Genomic DNA, 20,073 nt, shown 5'->3' on the forward strand with positions numbered 1-20,073 from the left:
GTCTGAGCCTCAGCACTACAAATAGACCTCAGGTAAGCTCACCTCTTTTGTGAGAACTTTGCAAACATGGAGGCAGCGAAAGTGAGAGGAAGAGGAAGTGGACGAGGACAAATAAGGGGACCAGGCAATAGACAGAGGCATATTTCCAACAACATTAGGGCCACTTTAGTGGACCATGTCATAAATCAAGGCCTGACGATGAGGGAGGCTGGGCAGAGAGTCCACGGTAGCATCCATAATACGGACATTTAGACTGGAGAACAGGTATGTCTACACTAGGCTGTTCCTATGCAATTGTTGAACATCATTCTGCATCACAGTACAATACAATGTAGTCCTACATTATTAGGTCTATGCTCCTCAGTGAACAAAAACAATATGTAGAGTGCTGTGAAGTACATGTAATACAGTTTTGATGGTACTGTGTACAGTATGACAGTACAGTATGTATGTTGTCTGTATGGGAACATGCCTTGCCTGTAGCTTGTAGTTTTGACTGAATGTGTCTGTCCCAACCCACCCTTCACCCCCACCCTCATCCTTGTATGAAAATGTAGACATTGTAGTCCTGTGTTGTGAGTTACACCATATTCACGGTACAGTGTATGCATTTTCTGTTACAGAGAGTCCTGTGTTGTGAGTTACACCATATTCACAGTACAGTGTATGCATTTTCTGTTACAGAGAGTCCTGTGTTGTGAGTTACACCATATTCACGGTACAGTGTCTGCATTTTCTGTTACAGAGAGTCCTGTGTTGTGAGTTACACCATATTCACGGTACAGTGTCTGCATTTTCTGTTACAGAGAGTCCTGTGTTGTGAGTTACACCATATTCACGGTACAGTGTATGCATTTTCTGTTACAGAGTCCTGGACTTTGATGCAGCTGCACAGCCTCATGAGTTCTTTTTCATTGATGAAGCTGGATTCTATCTAAAACCAGGCGTCAGGGCCGACGTTACAGGACAAAGAGCCGTTGTGAATGTCCCTGGGCAGCGCGGGGAAATATCACCTTGTGTGCCGCCATTAGTCTGCAAGGAGTTCTCCATCACCATGCCACCCTCGGTCCCTACAGTACTGCAACACATAATCATATTTCTGGATGCATCACCATGCCACCCTCGGTCCCTACAACACTACACACATAATCATATTTCAGGATGCATCCCCATGCCACCCTCGGTCCCTACAATACTGCAACACATAATCATATTTCAGGATGCATCCCCATGCCACCCTCGGTCCCTACAGTACTGCAACACATAATCATATTTCTGGATGCATCCCCATGCCACCCTCGGTCCCTACAATACTGCAACACATAATCATATTTCAGGATGCATCCCCATGCCACCCTCGGTCCCTACAATACTACACACATAATCATATTTCTGGATGCATCACCATGCCACCCTCGGTCCCTACAATACTGCAACACATAATCATATTTCTGGATGCATCACCATGCCACCCTCGGTCCCTACAATACTGCAACACATAATCATATTTCAGGATGCATCCCCATGCCACCCTCGGTCCCTACAATACTACACACATAATCATATTTCTGGATGCATCACCATGCCACCCTCGGTCCCTACAACACTACACACATAATCATATTTCAGGATGCATCCCCATGCCACCCTCGGTCCCTACAATACTGCAACACATAATCATATTTCTGGATGCACTACATAATGCAGTTGTACAGGACGGACCAGAGCAGCCCAGGTTTGTTGTCATCTGGGATAATGTTAGATTCCACCGAGCTGCTCTGGTCAGGGACTGGTTCACCAACCACAATAACTTCACAGTTGTACAGGACGGACCAGAGCAGCCCAGGTTTGTTGTCATCTGGGATAATGTTAATTTCCACCGGGCTGCTCTGGTCAGGGACTGGTTCACCAACCACAATAACTTCACAGTTGTGTACTTGCCCCCTTTACTCCCCATTTCTCAGTCCGATTGAGTATTTATTTTCGGCTTGGCGTTGGAAAGTGTATGACCGCCAACCACATGACTGCCTGCCTCTTCTGCAAGCAATGGAAGAGGCATACAGCGTTATTGAGGTGGTGTCAGTCCAGGGTTGGATACGGCATGCAAGGCAATATTTTCCCCTTTGACTAACCAGGGATGACATTGCTTGTGATGTGGATGAGATGATGTGGCCAGACCCTAACAGAAGGCGAGATCCATAAACCATCCACTCCATCCATCCCTTACAATCCCTTACAATACTAGTTTTTGTTTACCATTGCGCTGTAATTTTACTGTAATTATTTTTGAGTTTACAGTAACATATTGTATTGATTATTGTACTGTAATTCTACTTTTCTTTGTGTGTTTTTGTTGTTGTAAAAACCTGCAATGGCAAAAAACAAACTGTATATATTTGTCTCTGGAGCCTTTCTATTTCTGTGTTCATTGAAATGTGAGTAGATGTACTGTACCGGAACAATCTTTCACAGAAGCCTGTATGAGAAATGAAAAAGGTATACAAAGTACTAAAGACAGCAGTGTTTTGTATAAAGTACATCAGTGTGTTGTTGCTGCTGTGAAATAGTCATTTAAATGGTGCATGTATCACTTTGTTGTGTCTCATTTGGCATGTGTGTAGAGTTTTGACACAATGAGCAAAATTCCGCAACAAGTGTGTAAGCAATTGCAAAAAAACTATAAATAATTACGGACAGCACTTTGGCCGAGTCTGCTGGCTCAGTCCATTTCAATGGGACTATTTATCTCTAAACATAAACCAATACCTTGGAGATTGTTTCAAATTGTAACCTTAGAAAAATCTAAATGCTGAGCCATCTTTTATTTTCCTCATAAACTACTGTCCACACACACCCGAACTTGTAACAGGAGTTTAAATTGCCTTTCCAAAACCATTCAGATTGATTCAACCACTGGGAAAATGGTTTAACTGCTACTGCATAAATATTTCAGATTTAGCTGGTTTAAGGAATTTATCCCTACTAGGATACCGCAGCTGCATACAATATCCAATATACCAGGGGTTGTGAAGAGGCATGGGTTTTATCCACTCTTCCCTCACCCTTATCTGACAGCCCCTTGCTGTGCTGGAGTGTCGGTGGAGTATTACTGATGCATCGTTCCCTAATGACGCTGAATACAATCCTCAGTAGATAACCCAGGCCTAGCCAGGGACAATGGGCCTCACAATGGGCTGCTGAGCTGTAAATGTAAATCTAATATGCCACTGTTTGGCCAGGACAGATAAGCCTTACTGAGTCCCTGCTAGATTCAACAGATGAGAAGAGACATGAATCCTCAATACAAACGGACCAGACTGGCCAGAGGAGGAACCCCTATCAGAAAGTGTGTGTGTGTGTGTGTGTGTGTGTGTGTGTGTGTGTGTGTGTGTGTGTGTGTGTGTGTGTGTGTGTGTGTGTGTGTGTGTGTGTGTGTGTGTGTGTGTGTGTGTGTGTGTGTGTGTGTGTGTGTGTGTGTGTGTGTGTGTGTGTGTGTGTGTGTGTGTGTGTGTGTGTGTGTGTGTGTGTGGCTCATGGCAATTCAATGAATTGGTCAATGCACTGGAACATTCTTTTGGTCACGTTTTCTTTGGAGCTGAAAGCTGTGGATTGTGTGTCTATGAAAGATGTGTGTCTTTGAGTTAGAATGCAGATTTACTGTGCCATTGTGATTGCATTATTAGATCATTTGAATATGAATGAAAGAAACCTGGATCTCCACCATGAAGATAATCCCTTTTGGGGTTCTCACACACATATGTCAATCTCACAGAAGTAGCCCTGGCCATAGAGGCCTCTCCCCCTCTCCTTTTCCTCCTTCTCTCCCTCTCCTCCTGCCTGTACAGCGGTTGTAAGGTGATGTAGGCTTCTTTGAAACCTCTCTTTCTTTTCAACAGAAGACTTGGCCCTGACCTTACACACTCAGACTGCTCCTCCCATGCCTCTGAAGGGCAGAAGAGAGAGATCCCTACTCACACTACTCCTCCCATGCCTCTGAAGGGCAGAAAAGAGAGATTCCTACTCACACTACTCCTCCCATGCCTCTGAAGGGCAGAAGAGAGAGATCCCTACTCACACTACTCCTCCCATGCCTCTGAAGGGCAGAAGAGAGAGATCCCTACTCACACTACTCCTCCCATGCCTCTGAAGGGCAGAAAAGAGAGATCCCTACTCACACTACTCCTCCCATGCCTCTGAAGGGCAGAAAAGAGAGATTCCTACTCACACTACTCCTCCCATGCCTCTGAAGGGCAGAAGAGAGAGATCCCTACTCACACTACTCCTCCCATGCCTCTGAAGGGCAGAAGAGAAAGAGAGAGAATTCGAAAACAACCCCAATTTTGATAAACTCCCATATCTACTGGGTGAACTACCAAAGTGTGCCATCACAGCAGCAAGAATTGTGACCTGTCCCCACAATAAAGGGCAACCAGAGAAGAACATATACCATTGTAAATACAACCCATATTTATGTTTATTTATTTTCCCTTTTATACTTTAACCATTTGCACATCCTTACAACACATCGCTACATAATATGACATTTGTAATGTCTTTATTCTTTTGGAACATCTGTGAGTGTAATGTTTACTGTTCATTTTATTGTTTATTTCACTTTTGTATATTATCTACTCCACTTGCTTTGGCAATGTTAACATATGTTTCCCATACCGATAAAGCCCCTTGAATTGAATTGGCCTAACTGACTAACTAAGGAACTTCTGCCTCCGTGCCTGGCCAGGCCTGGGCCCCAATGTCCTGACACACAGAAAGACATTTAATGGAATGATTCATCTTAAATACAGTGTAGTGTAATGCTTCAACCCTTCTGTGCTGTGTCTAACTAATAATGATGTTGACTTAACCACATATTAATATAGGTAAAGAGCTTTGAGTTTGAGGAGTAGATGTTCTGTCTGTGCAAATCATCAATATTACTTTCTGACAATGACACCAGATCTCCATGGCTACAGACTAGTTGCTATGGAGAGAGGTTAGATCTAAGAAAATAACCTCTCAAGTTGTCTTGGCTACTGAGCCTTGACCCACAATGCTGAGCGCTAGCTGCAGACTACCCCCTTGTCGAGGGGATGTCGGCTTGTTTTCATCTCAGCAGGACAAATATGAATTATGGATTTCACTGTTTGAAAGGGGAAAACCAGGCCAAGGCTTTCCAATTAGTACATCTAGCTGAATGCCAAGTGCAGTTTGTTGCCCTAGTATCTTGTTCCAATGGGAGCCTTTTATATATAACCCCACTGATCTAAAAAATAACATTGTAATTATTAGATTTTTCTAATAATGCACCCAAATCTCTGTTTAAAAGGCTGCAAGCATTCCTTTTGTAGTCCAGACATCAATCAGATTATCAGTTGGTTATTATTGAATCAAAGGTTAAATTCTACGTAGGCAAAGTATGAAAATCATTTATTTTTCCTTTCTTTCTTTTCAGTAACATTGTCCTCACACAGGAGGGCAGGGAAGGACAGGCTCTGTCTGTCTTCCCCTCGCTGAGTGTCTGTCTGTCTGTCTGTGTCGCCAAGACACATTGTGCTCCAGATAACTCTTCTATAAACATTACTGTTGATACTTTCACAATTTATAGAACATAGAATAGAGGCAAAAGCACCTCCCTGTAAAAATAATCACACTCATCTCTTCCCATCATTACATGCCTGTTTTCCCAACATGGTGTTACATGACAGGAACAAAATAGGGTTTTCTTCCATTTCGGACCAGGCCAAGAAGACCCCATTTGAAGAAATAATCATGTGGTCTCTGTACCCAGATGACCCGATAGACCGAAGGTTGTTCATTCCCCAATGGTCCATCTCCACTGACCCTTGACCCAGTTAGCTTCACCTTTCTATGGGTTAGGAATGTCCTCCCCACACTGGATAAAGACTGACCAATAAGCTAACCTAAAACCAGTCCAGGGACACCCCATGAGAGAACCACTATGTCTATTTGCACTTTACAAGCTAATTACCAAACAACGGAGCAGTGTTAAAGTAAGTTTAAACTAGCAGCTCAGAACGCATATACACAGGCAGCTGTTGAATGGTCCATTAGCGCTATGCTAACAGTTAACATCAGAAGTAGAGGCCTCACAGGGTGGAGCCCAGTGAAACATGCAAATCCACTGACCTCCGCCCTTTCCCACATGACCTATGCAGGCGTTCACTGATTGGCCTTGGATGCTCTGTTCCAATGTTCATAGTGTACCAATTAGAAGCAATGTGTTGGACATGCATTCTAAATGTTATTCTGTTACGCATGTTGGAACATAGACTTTTGTCTTGTGAATGCACTGACTACTCTTCATGAGTCTGATCTACCCACTATTGTTTCAGCTCTGACTATCCTCATGATATCAATGAAGAGTCTTATCTACCCACTATTGTTTCAGCTCTGACTATCCTCATGATACCAATGAAGAGTCTGAACTACCCACTATTGTTTCAGCTCTGACTATCCTCATGATACCAATGAAGAGTCTGAACTACCCACTATTGTTTCAGCTCTGACTATCCTCATGATACCATTGAAGAGTCTGAACTACCCACTATTGTTTCAGCTCTGACTATCCTCATGATACCAATGAAGAGTCTGATCGACCCACTATTGTTTCAGCTCTGACTATCCTCATGATATCAATGAAGAGTCTTATCTACCCACTATTGTTTCAGCTCTGACTATCCTCATGATACCAATGAAGAGTCTGAACTACCCACTATTGTTTCAGCTCTGACTATCCTCATGATACCAATGAAGAGTCTGAACTACCCACTATTGTTTCAGCTCTGACTATCCTCATGATACCATTGAAGAGTCTGAACTACCCACTATTGTTTCAGCTCTGACTATCCTCATGATACCAATGAAGAGTCTTATCTACCCACTATTGTTTCAGCTCTGACTATCCTCATGATACCAATGAAGAGTCTTATCTACCCACTATTGTTTCAGCTCTGACTATCCTCATGATACCAATGAAGAGTCTTATCTACCCACTATTGTTTCAGCTCTGACTATCCTCATGATACCAATGAAGAGTCTGAACTACCCACTATTGTTTCAGCTCGGACTATCCTCATGATACCAATGAAGAGTCTGATCGACCCACTATTGTTTCAGCTCTGACTATCCTCATGATATCAATGAAGAGTCTTCTCTACCCACTATTGTTTCAGCTCTGACTATCCTCATGATACCATTGAAGAGTCTGAACTACCCACTATTGTTTCAGCTCTGACTATCCTCATGATACCAATGAAGAGTCTTATCTACCCACTATTGTTTCAGCTCTGACTATCCTCATGATACCAATGAAGAGTCTGACCTACCCACTATTGTTTCAGCTCTGACTATCCTCATGATACCAATGAAGAGTCTTATCTACCCACTATTGTTTCAGCTCTGACTATCCTCATGATACCAATGAAGAGTCTGACCTACCCACTATTGTTTCAGCTCGGACTATCCTCATGATACCAATGAAGAGTCTGGTCGACCCACTATTGTTTCAGCTCTGACTATCCTCATGATATCAATGAAGAGTCTTCTCTACCCACTATTGTTTCAGCTCTGACTATCCTCATGATACCATTGAAGAGTCTGAACTACCCACTATTGTTTCAGCTCTGACTATCCTCATGATACCAATGAAGAGTCTGAACTACCCACTATTGTTTCAGCTCTGACTATCCTCATGATATCAATGAAGAGTCTTATCTACCCACTATTGTTTCAGCTCTGACTATCCTCATGATACCAATGAAGAGTCTTATCTACCCACTATTGTTTCAGCTCTGACTATCCTCATGATACCAATGAGGATGAGGGAGGATGGGAGGATGAGGGCGGATGGGAGGATGAGGGAGGATGGGAGTATGTGGGAGGATGAGGGAGGATGGGAGGATGGGAGGATGTGGGTGAATGAGAGGATGTGGGAGGATGGGAGGATGTGGGAGGATGGGAGGATGAGGGAGGATGGGAGGATGTGGGAGGATGAGGGAGGATGTGGGAGGATGGGAGGATGAGGGAGGATGGGAGGATGTGGGAGGATGAGGGAAGATGAGGGAGGATGGGAGGATGGGAGGATGTGGGAGGATGGGAGGATGAGGGAGGATGTGGGAGGATGAGGGATGAGGGAGGATGGGAGGATGGGAGGATGTGGGAGGATGGGAGGATGAGGGAGGATGGGAGGATGAGGGAGGATGGGGGGGTGAGGATGGGAGGATGAGGGAGGGGGTGATGAGGGGTGGAGGAGTGGGGTTGGATAATGAGCCCATACCTCCTGGGAGACTGATCTGACAGTGGATCAGATCGCTGTTTCACTGCCACATTCATGGCCGTGAGAACGAGGAATCCACACACACACACACAACCACTCATACACACACACCGCCTGCTTTTCTGTGTCCCAGGAGGAATGAGGATACAGTGAAAGGCTGTTTGTTCTGCTACATGGCTGTGCCGCCGCAGAGGCCTTTGGCATTCAGACGCACACTGCTCCCACGATCAGTCCATTCAGGAGGCCCTCACACAGGAGAGGGTGCGATGCTCTTAGACCTCTCTGGCGTTGTTCTGGAAGTCCCCATTGATGTTTGGACGGGAGAGTGAAACAGTGAAATAGCACAGGGGTTCGTCTTAGCTGTTGTCTTACTGGATGTGTCTTAATGTCCTGACTGTCATGCCTCTTTCTGTATGTTCTCCTATAGAATCTTATACATAGTGGAAAGTGCTTGATTGGGACAGGCTGGGTAGATGCCAAACTAGTTAACCCTGAAAACCAGTTGGAAACCAGATACTCATGTCCCCAGATATCCCTAAACCAGGTTCTGAGTCAACTCTCATAACAATCCATGTAACAGCTAACTTGTAAGCTTTCAAACATCATTCTGTCTCCTGCCAGAACGCGGCCTCTCTGCCTACCTGCTACTCCACGCAACAAGCCTAGCCTGAGGCCCCTGGGGTAGGGGACAAGTTTAGACAGGGCTGGAGGAATCCTCCAGGAGCCAGTCAGGAGCCACTGTCAGTCAGTCTGTCTGTTGCCCCAGGGATCATCACACTCCACTGGGCTAATGTGGATGCGACAGCCCCTGACACGGGGGACAACCCTACTGGAAGAGCATAGTTCCCACCAGGGAGGTGGTTTGTTTGTGTGTTTATTAAATATCATGTCTTGGTTGTTGTTATTGGAGAAACATGATTAAATGTGATTTCAATATTTCTCCTTTCATGTCCTGAATCTGCAGCAGCTAAACATATAAACTACCCCATATATGCAGAGTTCATTGGGATAAACACGGTTTTAACAAGATTACTGTATGTTGTGGAAAAGAAGAGATGTGTTCAATAACTTCCATGCTGTGATATCCATGTGTTTTTCTTTCTTCCCATCAGCTGGTTAAACAGGGTTCTACCAGGACAGTGTCATTTACACACAGTTGGTGCAGCTTCAGCCCCCGGTGGGTAGAAAGGTCTGTCATTGACACGGTTAACTGACTTGGTGAACACCTGGGGTTTCTCTTCATCCAGACACAAACTACAGGGAATAACTGGGGTGGAGCACAGTTGGTCCTGATTAGGTTCTGCCACTCACGCACAGACACATGTTGTTCTGGAAGAAAACACAACCCATACATTCTAGAACACACACAGACACATGTTGTTCTGGAAGAGAACACAACCCATACATTCTAGAACACACACAGACACATGTTGTTCTGGAAGAGAACACAACTCATACATTCTAGAATACGCACAGACACATGTTGTTCTAGAAGAGAACACAACTCATACATTCTAGAATACGCACAGACACATGTTGTTCTAGAAGAGAACACAACTCATACATTCTAGAACACACACAGACACATGTTGTTCTAGAAGAGAACACAACTCATACATTCTAGAACACGCACAGACACATGTTGTTCTGGAAGAGAACACACCCCATACATTCTAGAACACACACAGACACATGTTGTTCTAGAAGAGAACACAACTCATACATTCTAGAACACGCACAGACACATGTTGTTCTGGAAGAGAACACACCCCATACATTCTAGAACACACACAGACACATGTTGTTCTGGAAGAGAACACACCCCATACATTCTAGAACACACACAGACACATGTTGTTCTGGAAGAAAACACAACCTATACATTCTAGAACACACACAGACACATGTTGTTCTGGAAGAGAACACACCCCATACATTCTAGAACACACACAGACACATGTTGTTCTGGAAGAGAACACACCCCATACATTCTAGAACACACACAGACACATGTTGTTCTGGAAGAGAACACACCCCATACATTCTAGAACACACACAGACACATGTTGTTCTGGAAGAGAACACACCCCATACATTCTAGAACACACACAGACACATGTTCTAGAAGAGCATTCTATACATTCCAAAACACAAATATTCCCCTCTCAGACAAAGAAGTTTGAGGCAATAATAAACAGTTTTGTGCATTTATTTGTTATTTTACACAAGAGCGTAAAAACATCCACTGACTGGCAAGAAACTGCGTTTGCAAATTCAAAAAGAGTTGCAAATGATGTGCAGGTTGTGACTGAAATGTACACACATTGGCTGTTTTTCTTTTGTGTGGTGAAATAAATGCAAACGAGTTGAACAAAAAGAACAAGATAACTGAAATAGAACTAATGGTACATTATTTTAAACAGTAGCAGAACTGACATTTTTAAACATTACACAGAAAGCACACCTTCATTGATTCCGTTTCACAAAACTTCACAAAATCACTGCACCTACAGATCAACAAATATATAAATATGATATTTACAGAATAAACAATGATCTAATAATGTGGATTTGAAAGTCTACTCCTTCATTCTACATACTAAGCACCAATACTTTCTAAATGCGTCATCTAGAGGAGTGTTTGGGACTGGATGGATTCTCCTGGCTTCACATTGACACCTCACTAACCATCATACATACATCAACATACATACATCTACTTCTCACATTGACACCTCACTAACCATCATACACACATCAACATGAATACATCTACTTCTCACATTGACACCTCACTAACCATCATACACACATCAACATGAATACATCTACTTCTCACATTGACACCTCACTAACCATCATACACACATCAACATGGATACATCTACTTCTCACATTGACACCTCACTAACCATCATACACACATCAACATACATACATCTACTTCTCACATTCTACAGATTGGCTTTCGTGTTTGTAATGTCTTTTTTATGGCCCCGGTGAAGACCAGAAGTTGCTTAAGAGTCAGCTGATGGGGATCAGAATAAAGAATACAAAATAAAATAGAGCTTTAGAGTTTTGACTCTGGTCTCGGCTGTCAGTCCGTTTGACATTCCTGATTTCCATGTAAACACAGTGGCTTGATTCAGTGGCAGGTCCTTCAGGGTAATGGAGTCTGGTTGACTGACTGCCTGCTCACATAAACACTGGCAGGGAGAGCACCTCGTCTCCCTCCGCTGTGGCTCTGACCAGGGCAGGGGGAAGTGTGTGTGTGTGTGTGTGTGTGTGTGTGTGTGTGTGTGTGTGTGTGTGTGTGTGTGTGTGTGTGTGTGTGTGTGTGTGTGTGTGTGTGTGTGTGTGTGTGTGTGTGTGTGTGTGTGTGTGTGTGTGTGTTTGTGTGTGTGTGTGTGTGTGTGTGTGTGTGTTTACGGTGTCGTTGAACCATCTGTTTGGGTGACACCAAGTCTCCAGTTCAGAAGAAGTGCTTTCTCAAGAAGACCCCCCACCCCTGTTACTAGGCAAGGGGGAAGTTAACCAAACTCACTCAGAAAGGGAGAAGTTAACCAAACTCACTCAGAAAGGGGGAAGTTAACCAAACTCACTCAGAAAGGGAGAAGTCAACCAAACTCACTCAGAAAGGGGGAAGTTAACCAAACTCACTCAGAAAGGGGGAAGTTAACCAAACTCACTCAGAAAGGGGGAAGTTAACCAAACTCACTCAAAAAGGGGGAAGTTAACCAAACTCACTCAAAAAGGGGGAAATTACAACAAAACGGGAGTTGAAACTGAAACACTGAAACAGAGCATATTTGGTCTTGGTCTTTTACAGTGCGTCTAATGTGCTTGAGATGTCCTTCCCAGGGACTGCATTCAGTCAGTTAACTGTTCAGCCCATTCAGCAGGCCTTAAATAGAGTCCGTTTGGTAGAGAGTCAGTTCTCTGTGAGTTGTGTGACATCACCTCTGTGTGTCCAAGACAATTTTCCCCTCAGGGACAATTTTCCTCTCCCAGCGGGCCAATCACACGTTATTCTCCACCGCCGCCACGGCCAAGTACTCTGTCTCGGACACATGTGATGCATCAATGAGCTTGGCCAGGCCCGTCTTGGTGGAATACTTGAAGATGAAGGCCTTCATGAGGTCGTAACGGTAGTTTCTGTTGATGAAGTTATAAATGACGGGGTTGATGCAGCAGTGGATGAGGCTGAAGCACTGGGTCAGGTGGAGGGACACATACAGGAAGTTCTCCAGCCTGCAGCTGAAGGGCAGGACGTTGAGGAGAGATAAAGTGTCGACCAATAGGACTCCGTGGTAGGGCAGCCAGCAGACCAGGAACACCACAATGTAGGTCAGGATGATCTTCCGGCTGAAAATAATCATTGATTGGATTTATAAAGTGTATGTGTGTGTGTGTGTGTGTGTGTGCATGTGTGCATGTGTGTGTGTGTGTGTGTGTGTGTGTGTGTGTGTGTGTGTGTGTGTGTGTGTGTGTGTGTGTGTGTGTGTGTGTGTGTGTGTTTGTCTGTGTGTGTGTGTGTAAGGGGGACACTCACCTGATGCGGCGCTCCTGGTTTGAGTTGGCGCTGGAGCCGGGCGGGTTGGCGTTGCCAATGGAGCTTGCTAATAACAGGTAGAAGACAGCGATGACTGGGAACGGGATGGCGAAGCCCAGGATGATGAAGCTAAGCTGGATGCCCACCATCCACTCTCGGGGGTTGTCAGTGGGGTAGACGGGCCGGCACAGGGTGGCGTCAGAGTGTGTGGACTTGACCGCCTGGAGAAAGTAAGTGTCTGGGACGGAGGCGGCCAGTGCCAGCAGCCAAACCAGGATACAGATCACCCTCCGCACCACCTTCTTCCTGCGGCTGTTCCCTCCGTCTCCGAATAGCGCCACGGACAGGTAGCGGTCCACGCTCATACAGGTGAGGAAGAAGATACTCCCGAAGAGGTTGACGCTGAACACCAGGTGGGTGATCTTACAGACGGCCTCGCCGAAGGGCCAGTGGCCGCGCTGTAGCAGCGAGCTGACCCAGACTGGGAGAGTAGCCACCACACAGAGGTCAGCCACAGCCAGGTTGAGGATGTACAGGTGGGTTTCAAAACGGTTCCTCTCTGAGCGGAGGTTGACCCACACCACCAGGGTGTTGGCGGCCAGGCCCACCAGGAAGATGAAGATGTAGAGGACAGAGAGGGTGTAGAGCACCGCCGCGTGGCTGAACCCAGCCGGGCACAGCAGAGCCTCTACGTGGTGGGATGACATGTTGTCCCCTGTGAAGTTAAGCTCCGACCACATCTCCATCAGCTCCGTCAGCTCGTTCACACTCAGACTCATGGTGGCGTTCACCGCAGTAGGGGGAAGGCCGTGTTGTGAAAAAGACAGAATCCACAATCTGTAAAGCAAGAAGTTAGCTGGTTAGAGTTTGCGCAAAACAAATGGATCAACTGAGGGGCTGTATGAGGGGAAATATGTCCATTTGCAAAACAAGACATTTGCTGGGTGACCACACAAACATATGGACCAAATATGTCAAACAATCATTTCTTTAGAGGGACAACAGGCGTTATCTAAAACATCTCAAGAGGCTAGGGGCGTCAATGACCCCTGAAATCTGAGGGTACAAAGTATGTGATGGCTAGGTGGTCCTGAAGTTGGAGAATCTTCCATTTTTCAAACTCCTGAAACAGCATTTTCCATGCTTAATTCGACGTAAAAAATATCTATATTTATTTTTCTGCATATCTAAGCATACCTCTTGAGCTGTCTGTATCCTCCTGGACGGTGGTTATTATTGTAAAGAAACTAAATATGCTAAAATCTGGGTAACAGATTGAAAGGTGTGTGACTTATTCAGTGCATTTAGTTATTGGTTGCTTTTCTAAAGTCTTCCAACCTTGCCAGCAGGCATTACAGCTAAGATAGTTTTAGACAAGCTAGCTACTCCAACTAGATTGATAACCTGAAATGGCTTCTGGGTAGCTAGTTACTGGGTTGGGGGATTGGGAACATATCTGGAATAGCTAAAGCCAACTTCATACAATTGCAAGGTGGCTAGTAGTGTTAAAGAGACTTTTTAGTATTTTTTATTACAGGATAAATCTGAGGATCATGTCCCCTGTGCTCCCCATGGGCATGGCGCCTCTGTCCGAGGCGGCATGGTGGGATGTCAGGGGGTTAGACCGATCGCATGCTGTGTCCAGGAATGTTCTCAATGTTTTCCCTCTAGTTCATTAGACAGAGACATTCCTCAGGACTCCCGAGTTCCTCCTAGTCCATCGATAACAATCAAAGTTCCTCCTACCTAGTCCATCAATTACAAGCAGAGTTCCTCCTACCTAGTCCATCAATTACAAGCAGAGTTCCTCCTACCTAGTCCATCAGTAACAATCAAAGTTCCTCCTACCTAGTCCATCAATTACCAGCAGAGTTCCTCCAAGTACATCAATAACAAGTAGAATTCCTCCTAGTACATAAATAACAAGCAGGATTGGGGCCATCGCTGCCAAAGGAGGAGTTATCATGGTCTAAGACAGACAGATTCTCACATCTGAGACCAATCTGACTACTGCAAACTGGGAGCTGAGGGACTATTTCAACTATGCCTGTATTACCACTGAATTATGAACTGAAGTAAACCAGTAAATGATGTATTACTAAATTAAAATAAAGTGCTTTTCAGATTATACCACTTTCAAATGTAACTGTGGCATGGTCCATTTTAAGCTAAATCAAATAAATATCACTAAATACTGTAGGTACATGTGGAGCATGAACATTTAGGATTCCATTGTATTTGTGTACATCCATTTTTATGACTGTGAAATAGGGACCTCCCAACCTCACAAGGACCTCTGAACGACATTCACTTAGCCTTGAGCACAAAGAGAGTGAAGAGAGTACTGACGCTTTCAATGCGACCCAGGAATACCTCAAGGTGAGAACTTCACGGACAGGGAAACGTAGCCTGCGATTGAGATATGGACAGGATGGAGTGTGTGTGTGTGTGTGTGTGTGTGTGTGTGTGTGTGTGTGTGTGTGTGTGTGTGTGTGTGTGTGTGTGTGAGTGTGTGTGTGTGTGTGTGTGTGTGTGTGTGTGTGTGTGTGTGTGTGTGTGTGTGTGTGTGTGTGTGTGTGTGTGCGTGTCTGTGTGTGTGTGTGTGTGTGTGTGTGTGTGTGTGTGTGTGTGTGTGTGTGTGTGTGTGTGTGTGTGTGTGTGTGTGTGTGTGTGTGTGTGTGCGTGTGTCTGTCTATGGAAGGTGTGGAAGGTGAACGGTCCCGTTCTTCACTAGAAACAGTGAACCGGCATGACCCTTTCCTTTGAACCGACAGTTCCAGGGTGAAGGGTCAGAGGGCCGTGTTGTTGAGAGAGAGATGTGAAGCGAGCCAGAGAGATTCACATCGGATGAGACCAGAGAACACAGGATGTAACTGGTGCTGCTGGGTAGCCCTTCACACACTGATAAAACCTCTCACTACTTGGCTTTTACTGCCTGTCTTCATGGAATACAGCACTTCATAAGACATGTTCAGACTGTTCAGAGTGTATACCTTATAAGGCATGTTCAGAGTTTATACTTTATAAGATATGTTCAGACATGTTCAGAGTTTATACCTAATGTCTGTAAAACAAATAGAACTAATATAAATGCAATTGAAACGGATGAACTGGATTTAACCATCAAACAACTTAATCGTTTCTTTATTTGCTTATAACATTAGCCAGATGTTTGTTCATCTAACAGAATTACCATATAGCCTTAAAAGCATTGTGGGTAACATGAGTAGATAGACAGCTGTCTTTAAGATGACCTTAAATCCCTGACAGATGAAAACTAAAAGCCTGACCCATTTGGGAGAGGTGGGTCACATAATAACAAAAGCTGCAGAAAGCTTGGTGTTGTTACTGCCGTCAATCCCACCTCCATCCATTTGGGAATGGATAACATTAAACGCTGCATCTCTACGTGCCATAAAACACAGCGGCCCTTTTGAGGACCCCAGTCCTTGTAAATCTGTTGTGTTTTCACTGGTCAAACAGAGTGGCTCTTCACCTGGTTCCCTTGTCCTCCCTCTAGCCCCCAGTGGCCCCAGGGCAGCTAGCACCGTCTGGGGCACAAAGAGCTGCCCGTGTGGACACAGCGTCTCTCACCACCACACCCCAATATTACATCCAACCACAGACACACACAAACATACACTCACGTACTCACACACACACACAAACAAACATACAGTATACACATATTATACACACCTCCACTCTCTTTCTCGCTCCCAGTATCTCAGTCTCTCAGTCTCCCAGTCTCTCAGTCTCTCTGTCTTTCAGTCTCCCAGTCTCTCAGTCTCCCAATCTCTCAGTCTCCCAGTCTCCCAGAGCCTCAGTCTCCCAGTCTCCCAGTCTCTCTCTTTCAGTCTCCCAGTCTCTCATTCTCCCAGTCTCTCAGTCTCCCAGTCTCTCAGTCTCTCAGTCTCCCAGTCTCTCAGTCTCCCAGTCTCCCAGTCTCTAAGTCTCTCAGTCTCCCAGTCTCCCAGTCTCCCAGTCTCTCTGTCTTTCAGTCTCCCAGTCTCCCAGTCTCTCAGTCTCCCAGTCTCTCAGTCTCTCAGTCTCCCAGTCTCTCATTCTCCCAGTCTCTCAGTCTCCCAGTCTCCCAGTCTCTCAGTCTCTCAGTCTCCCAGTCTCCCAGTCTCTCAGTCTCTCAGTCTCTCAGTCTCCCAGTCTCTCAGTCTCCCAGTCTCTCAGTCAGTCTCCCAGTCTCTCAGTCTCCCAGTCTTTCTCACTGTTTGTCTGTCTTTCGCCATCTCTGTCTTTTCTGCTTTTTCCTCTCTGCATAATACACTCCCTCTCCCTGTCCATCTCCCTGTCCATCTCCCTGTCAATCTCCCTGTCCATCTCCCTGTCAATCTCCCTGTCCATCTCCATGTCCATCTCCCTGTCCATCTCCCTGTCCATCTACCTGTCCATCTCCCTGTCCATCTCCCTGTCCATCTCCCTGTCCATCTCCATGTCTATCTCCCTGTCCATCTCCCTGTCCATCTCCCTCCCTCCCCATTTCCCTGTCCATCTCCCTTCCCCCTCTCCATCTCCCTTCCCCCTCTCCTCTCCCACCACTCTCCCTTCCCCTTTCCATCTTCCCTACCCCTCTCCATCCTCCCTCTCCCTCTCAATCCCCCTTCTAGTTCTTGTCTCAGAAGAAACCCTGCAAATTTAAACTGTTTCCCTCCTCCTCCAAGGAACTAACCCCCCACCCCCCCCACACACACACACACACATTTCTCTCTCCCCACTCTTTTTCACAGTGAAAATTCTGCCACCATCTGTACTAAATGAATGCATTGAAAGGTAGGCTCTTAACGGTGTCCATCCAGCATATAGCCTGCTGAATATGTGAATGACCAAAATGGGTCAGTCTTAAATGGGATTTTAGTGATTGTGCATAAGTCTTCTGAAGATACAGTAGATGAATGTTGTCCTACTATAAACGACTTTTGTTAACGGAAATACACACTATAAACTACAGAACTTTTCCATTAATTATTTGATGCGTGATTTATTCACATAAACAGACCCACAGTTCCTGAACACGCTATACCTCTACCTGTCAGCTATAATGCAATATGTTAAGATTTTTTTTTAAGAACGTCATTGTGCACAATTTAGGTGCGTCTATCCATTGCCGTATCATTTGCTTACATACAGGGCAATCTAGATCTGATTGAATGTAGACCAGTCTGCGGGGATATAACCCACTGTTAATCCGATAGAACCCACTGTTAATCCACACCCCCAACTGTGAGACCCGGGGCGTTTTTACAAATGTATGACAACTTCAGAGCACAACAAATCTCAGCGCCGTGGAATGGTTGGGTAATGTCAAAGTATTCGTTTTCTAAACTCAAGAAAAACTAACAAATAACAAACATATAACATGCCAGTTATAAAAAGTATAATAACCTATGAAAACTAAATGTATTTTATTTTCTGTCAGTGAAAAAGTAGGATAAAATGCACTATGGGTAGTGTTATTTAAAGGTTACTTACAAAAGGCCTTTCGGTGTCCTTTGTAACTCCGTCAACACAGAAATTGCACAGAATGTCCCCGTGAATGCTTTTGAGAGTCCCTAGACTGGTGTCAATATTGAGGTTATAGTAGGCCCATTGAAGTCTGTAGGTTATACGCAAATTGACTGAAGAGCTCTCGGGTTCCTGCTCTGTCGAGACTAACTCGCTTTGTCCCGGTGCACTTGTTAAATACTGCAGAGAGCAACGCCTACTAGGGCAACTAGGCAGCTTGGTAAAACTGATTCATTGAGGTTTCAGCAAAAAAAAACAATGGAATCGACGGATTTGCGAAACATCGGATTTCCACTCCCACCAACATAATAGAGATATAAATAGTAGTTAGTTATTTGTGTCCGAGTACTGAAAAGCCTGACGTCCAATTTGAAAGTCAGTGGGCTACGGAGTACGTATGCTGCTTTGCATTCCATCACCTTCCGATACTGGTGGTGCGTTGGTGCTGAATTCTTTAGGGGACATTTCTTATAATAGATTGACGAGCTTTTCTGTAGGGCCATATATTATCATGATATTATTATAATTTAGTAGCCTATGCTAAATTCATTAGAATATTGGTAGATAATTGACTAAAATCATTGTAAAATATTTACAAGAAACTGTTAGTCAGTGGGCTATGTTTTACACTGAATTATTGTCTATGCCTACATTTAAACATAATTTTGAATGCATTAATAGGCCTATATAATAATGTGCAGGCAGCAGGGTAGCCTAGTGGTTAGAGCGTTGGACTAGTAACCGAAAGGTTGCTGACAAGGTACACATCTGTCATTCTACCCCTGAACAGGCAGTTAACCCACTGTTCCTAGGCCGTCATTGAAAATAAGAATTTGTTCTTAACAGACTTGCCTAGCTAAATAAAGGAATTTAAAAAACAAATGTATTCACATCTTTAAAGGGATACTTCTGAAATGTGGCAATGAAGCCCTTTATCTACTTCACCAGAGTCAGATGAACTGATTGCAACTGCACGGTTGCAGCCAACCATCCAGTCACATGCTAGCAGTCATTGCGCTAGCGCTAGTTAGCATTGGCTCACTAAACTCTATCATTCTGGATGCAGAGACATACAACTGTATCCACGGCGGGAGGTAGCCTGGCGGTTAAGAGCTTTGGAGCACTAACTGAAAGGGTGTTGGTTCGAATTCCTGAGCTGACTAGGTGAAACATCTGTAGATGTACCCCTGAGCAAGGCACTTCGCCCTAATTGCTCCTTTAAAATGATGACTAAAATGTAGAAAGTAAATGCAAGCGACAAGTTCACCTGATGTAGATAAAAAATAAAGGGGTTCATTACCAAATTCCCTAATAAGGCTCTCTGTTAACCAAATTCCATTTGGAGTGACCTGAGTGCGCGCATAAAAGATTGGTGTGAAAATTTGATTACTTTGCCTTCTAGGCAAACTGAGGATGGAGGAATTCATGCAAACAGATGATCTAGACAGAAGAGACACTCCTTTATTTGACCTGCACGTGGTTAAAGTTGGAACACTTAGTAGGTGAATGTTTTTGGTGTTTAACTATATATTTTTTAACCTTTCTTGGAACAAACTCAAAGGCTTGGTGTTCTTTAGGAGCTCACCTGTTCACCTGCCTTACTGGGGTGAGTTTAAACACATACCAGCTTGGCTCTTGTCATCTTGATTTTGGCAAGACATCTTACCATATGCCATATAAAAAAAAGCACAATGTGAAATTTCATTCA

At 44.5% G+C, this 20,073-nt stretch overlaps 2 protein-coding genes across 3 annotated transcripts in view; one reads left to right on the forward strand and one right to left on the reverse strand.

Moving 5' to 3' along the window:
* Positions 1-10,487: 10,487 nt before the first annotated feature.
* On the reverse strand, positions 10,488-18,691 carry LOC118965241 (atypical chemokine receptor 3-like). 2 transcript variants are annotated; one of them, XR_005052499.1, is made up of 4 exons: positions 18,333-18,691; positions 12,849-13,685; positions 11,032-12,661; positions 10,488-10,975 (listed from the first exon to the last, which is right to left on the reverse strand). XR_005052499.1 is itself a non-coding variant. In XM_036982489.1 (3 exons), exons 2-3 carry the CDS (start codon positions 13,625-13,627, stop codon positions 12,316-12,318), a joined length of 1,125 nt encoding a protein of 374 aa, XP_036838384.1. In that variant the 5' UTR covers positions 13,628-13,685; positions 18,333-18,691; the 3' UTR covers positions 10,488-12,315. The 2 variants fall into 2 exon arrangements, 1 of the variants encoding a protein (XP_036838384.1); XM_036982489.1 differs by having other exon boundaries at positions 10,488-12,661.
* LOC110527289 (dynein regulatory complex protein 11) overlaps positions 18,078-20,073 on the forward strand; it is a 59,433-nt gene continuing 57,437 nt past the window's right edge. The window contains 1 exon segment of the mRNA XM_036982490.1: positions 18,078-18,158. Coding sequence (XP_036838385.1) covers positions 18,112-18,158 — 47 coding nt within the window. The 5' untranslated portion in view covers positions 18,078-18,111.

Source organism: Oncorhynchus mykiss, chromosome 7, assembly GCF_013265735.2.
Source record: "Oncorhynchus mykiss isolate Arlee chromosome 7, USDA_OmykA_1.1, whole genome shotgun sequence".
NCBI classification, from domain to species: Eukaryota; Metazoa; Chordata; class Actinopteri; order Salmoniformes; family Salmonidae; genus Oncorhynchus; species Oncorhynchus mykiss.

Excerpts from the sequence above, each read along its gene's own strand:
- LOC118965241 (XM_036982489.1), bottom strand. The coding sequence starts at position 13,627 with ATGAGTCTGAGTGTGAACGAGCTGACGGAGCTGATGGAGATGTGGTCG. Across the intron at positions 12,662-12,848 it reads AACCAGGAGCGCCGCATCAG|CCGGAAGATCATCCTGACCT; the intron begins GTGAGTGTCCCC and ends GATTATTTTCAG.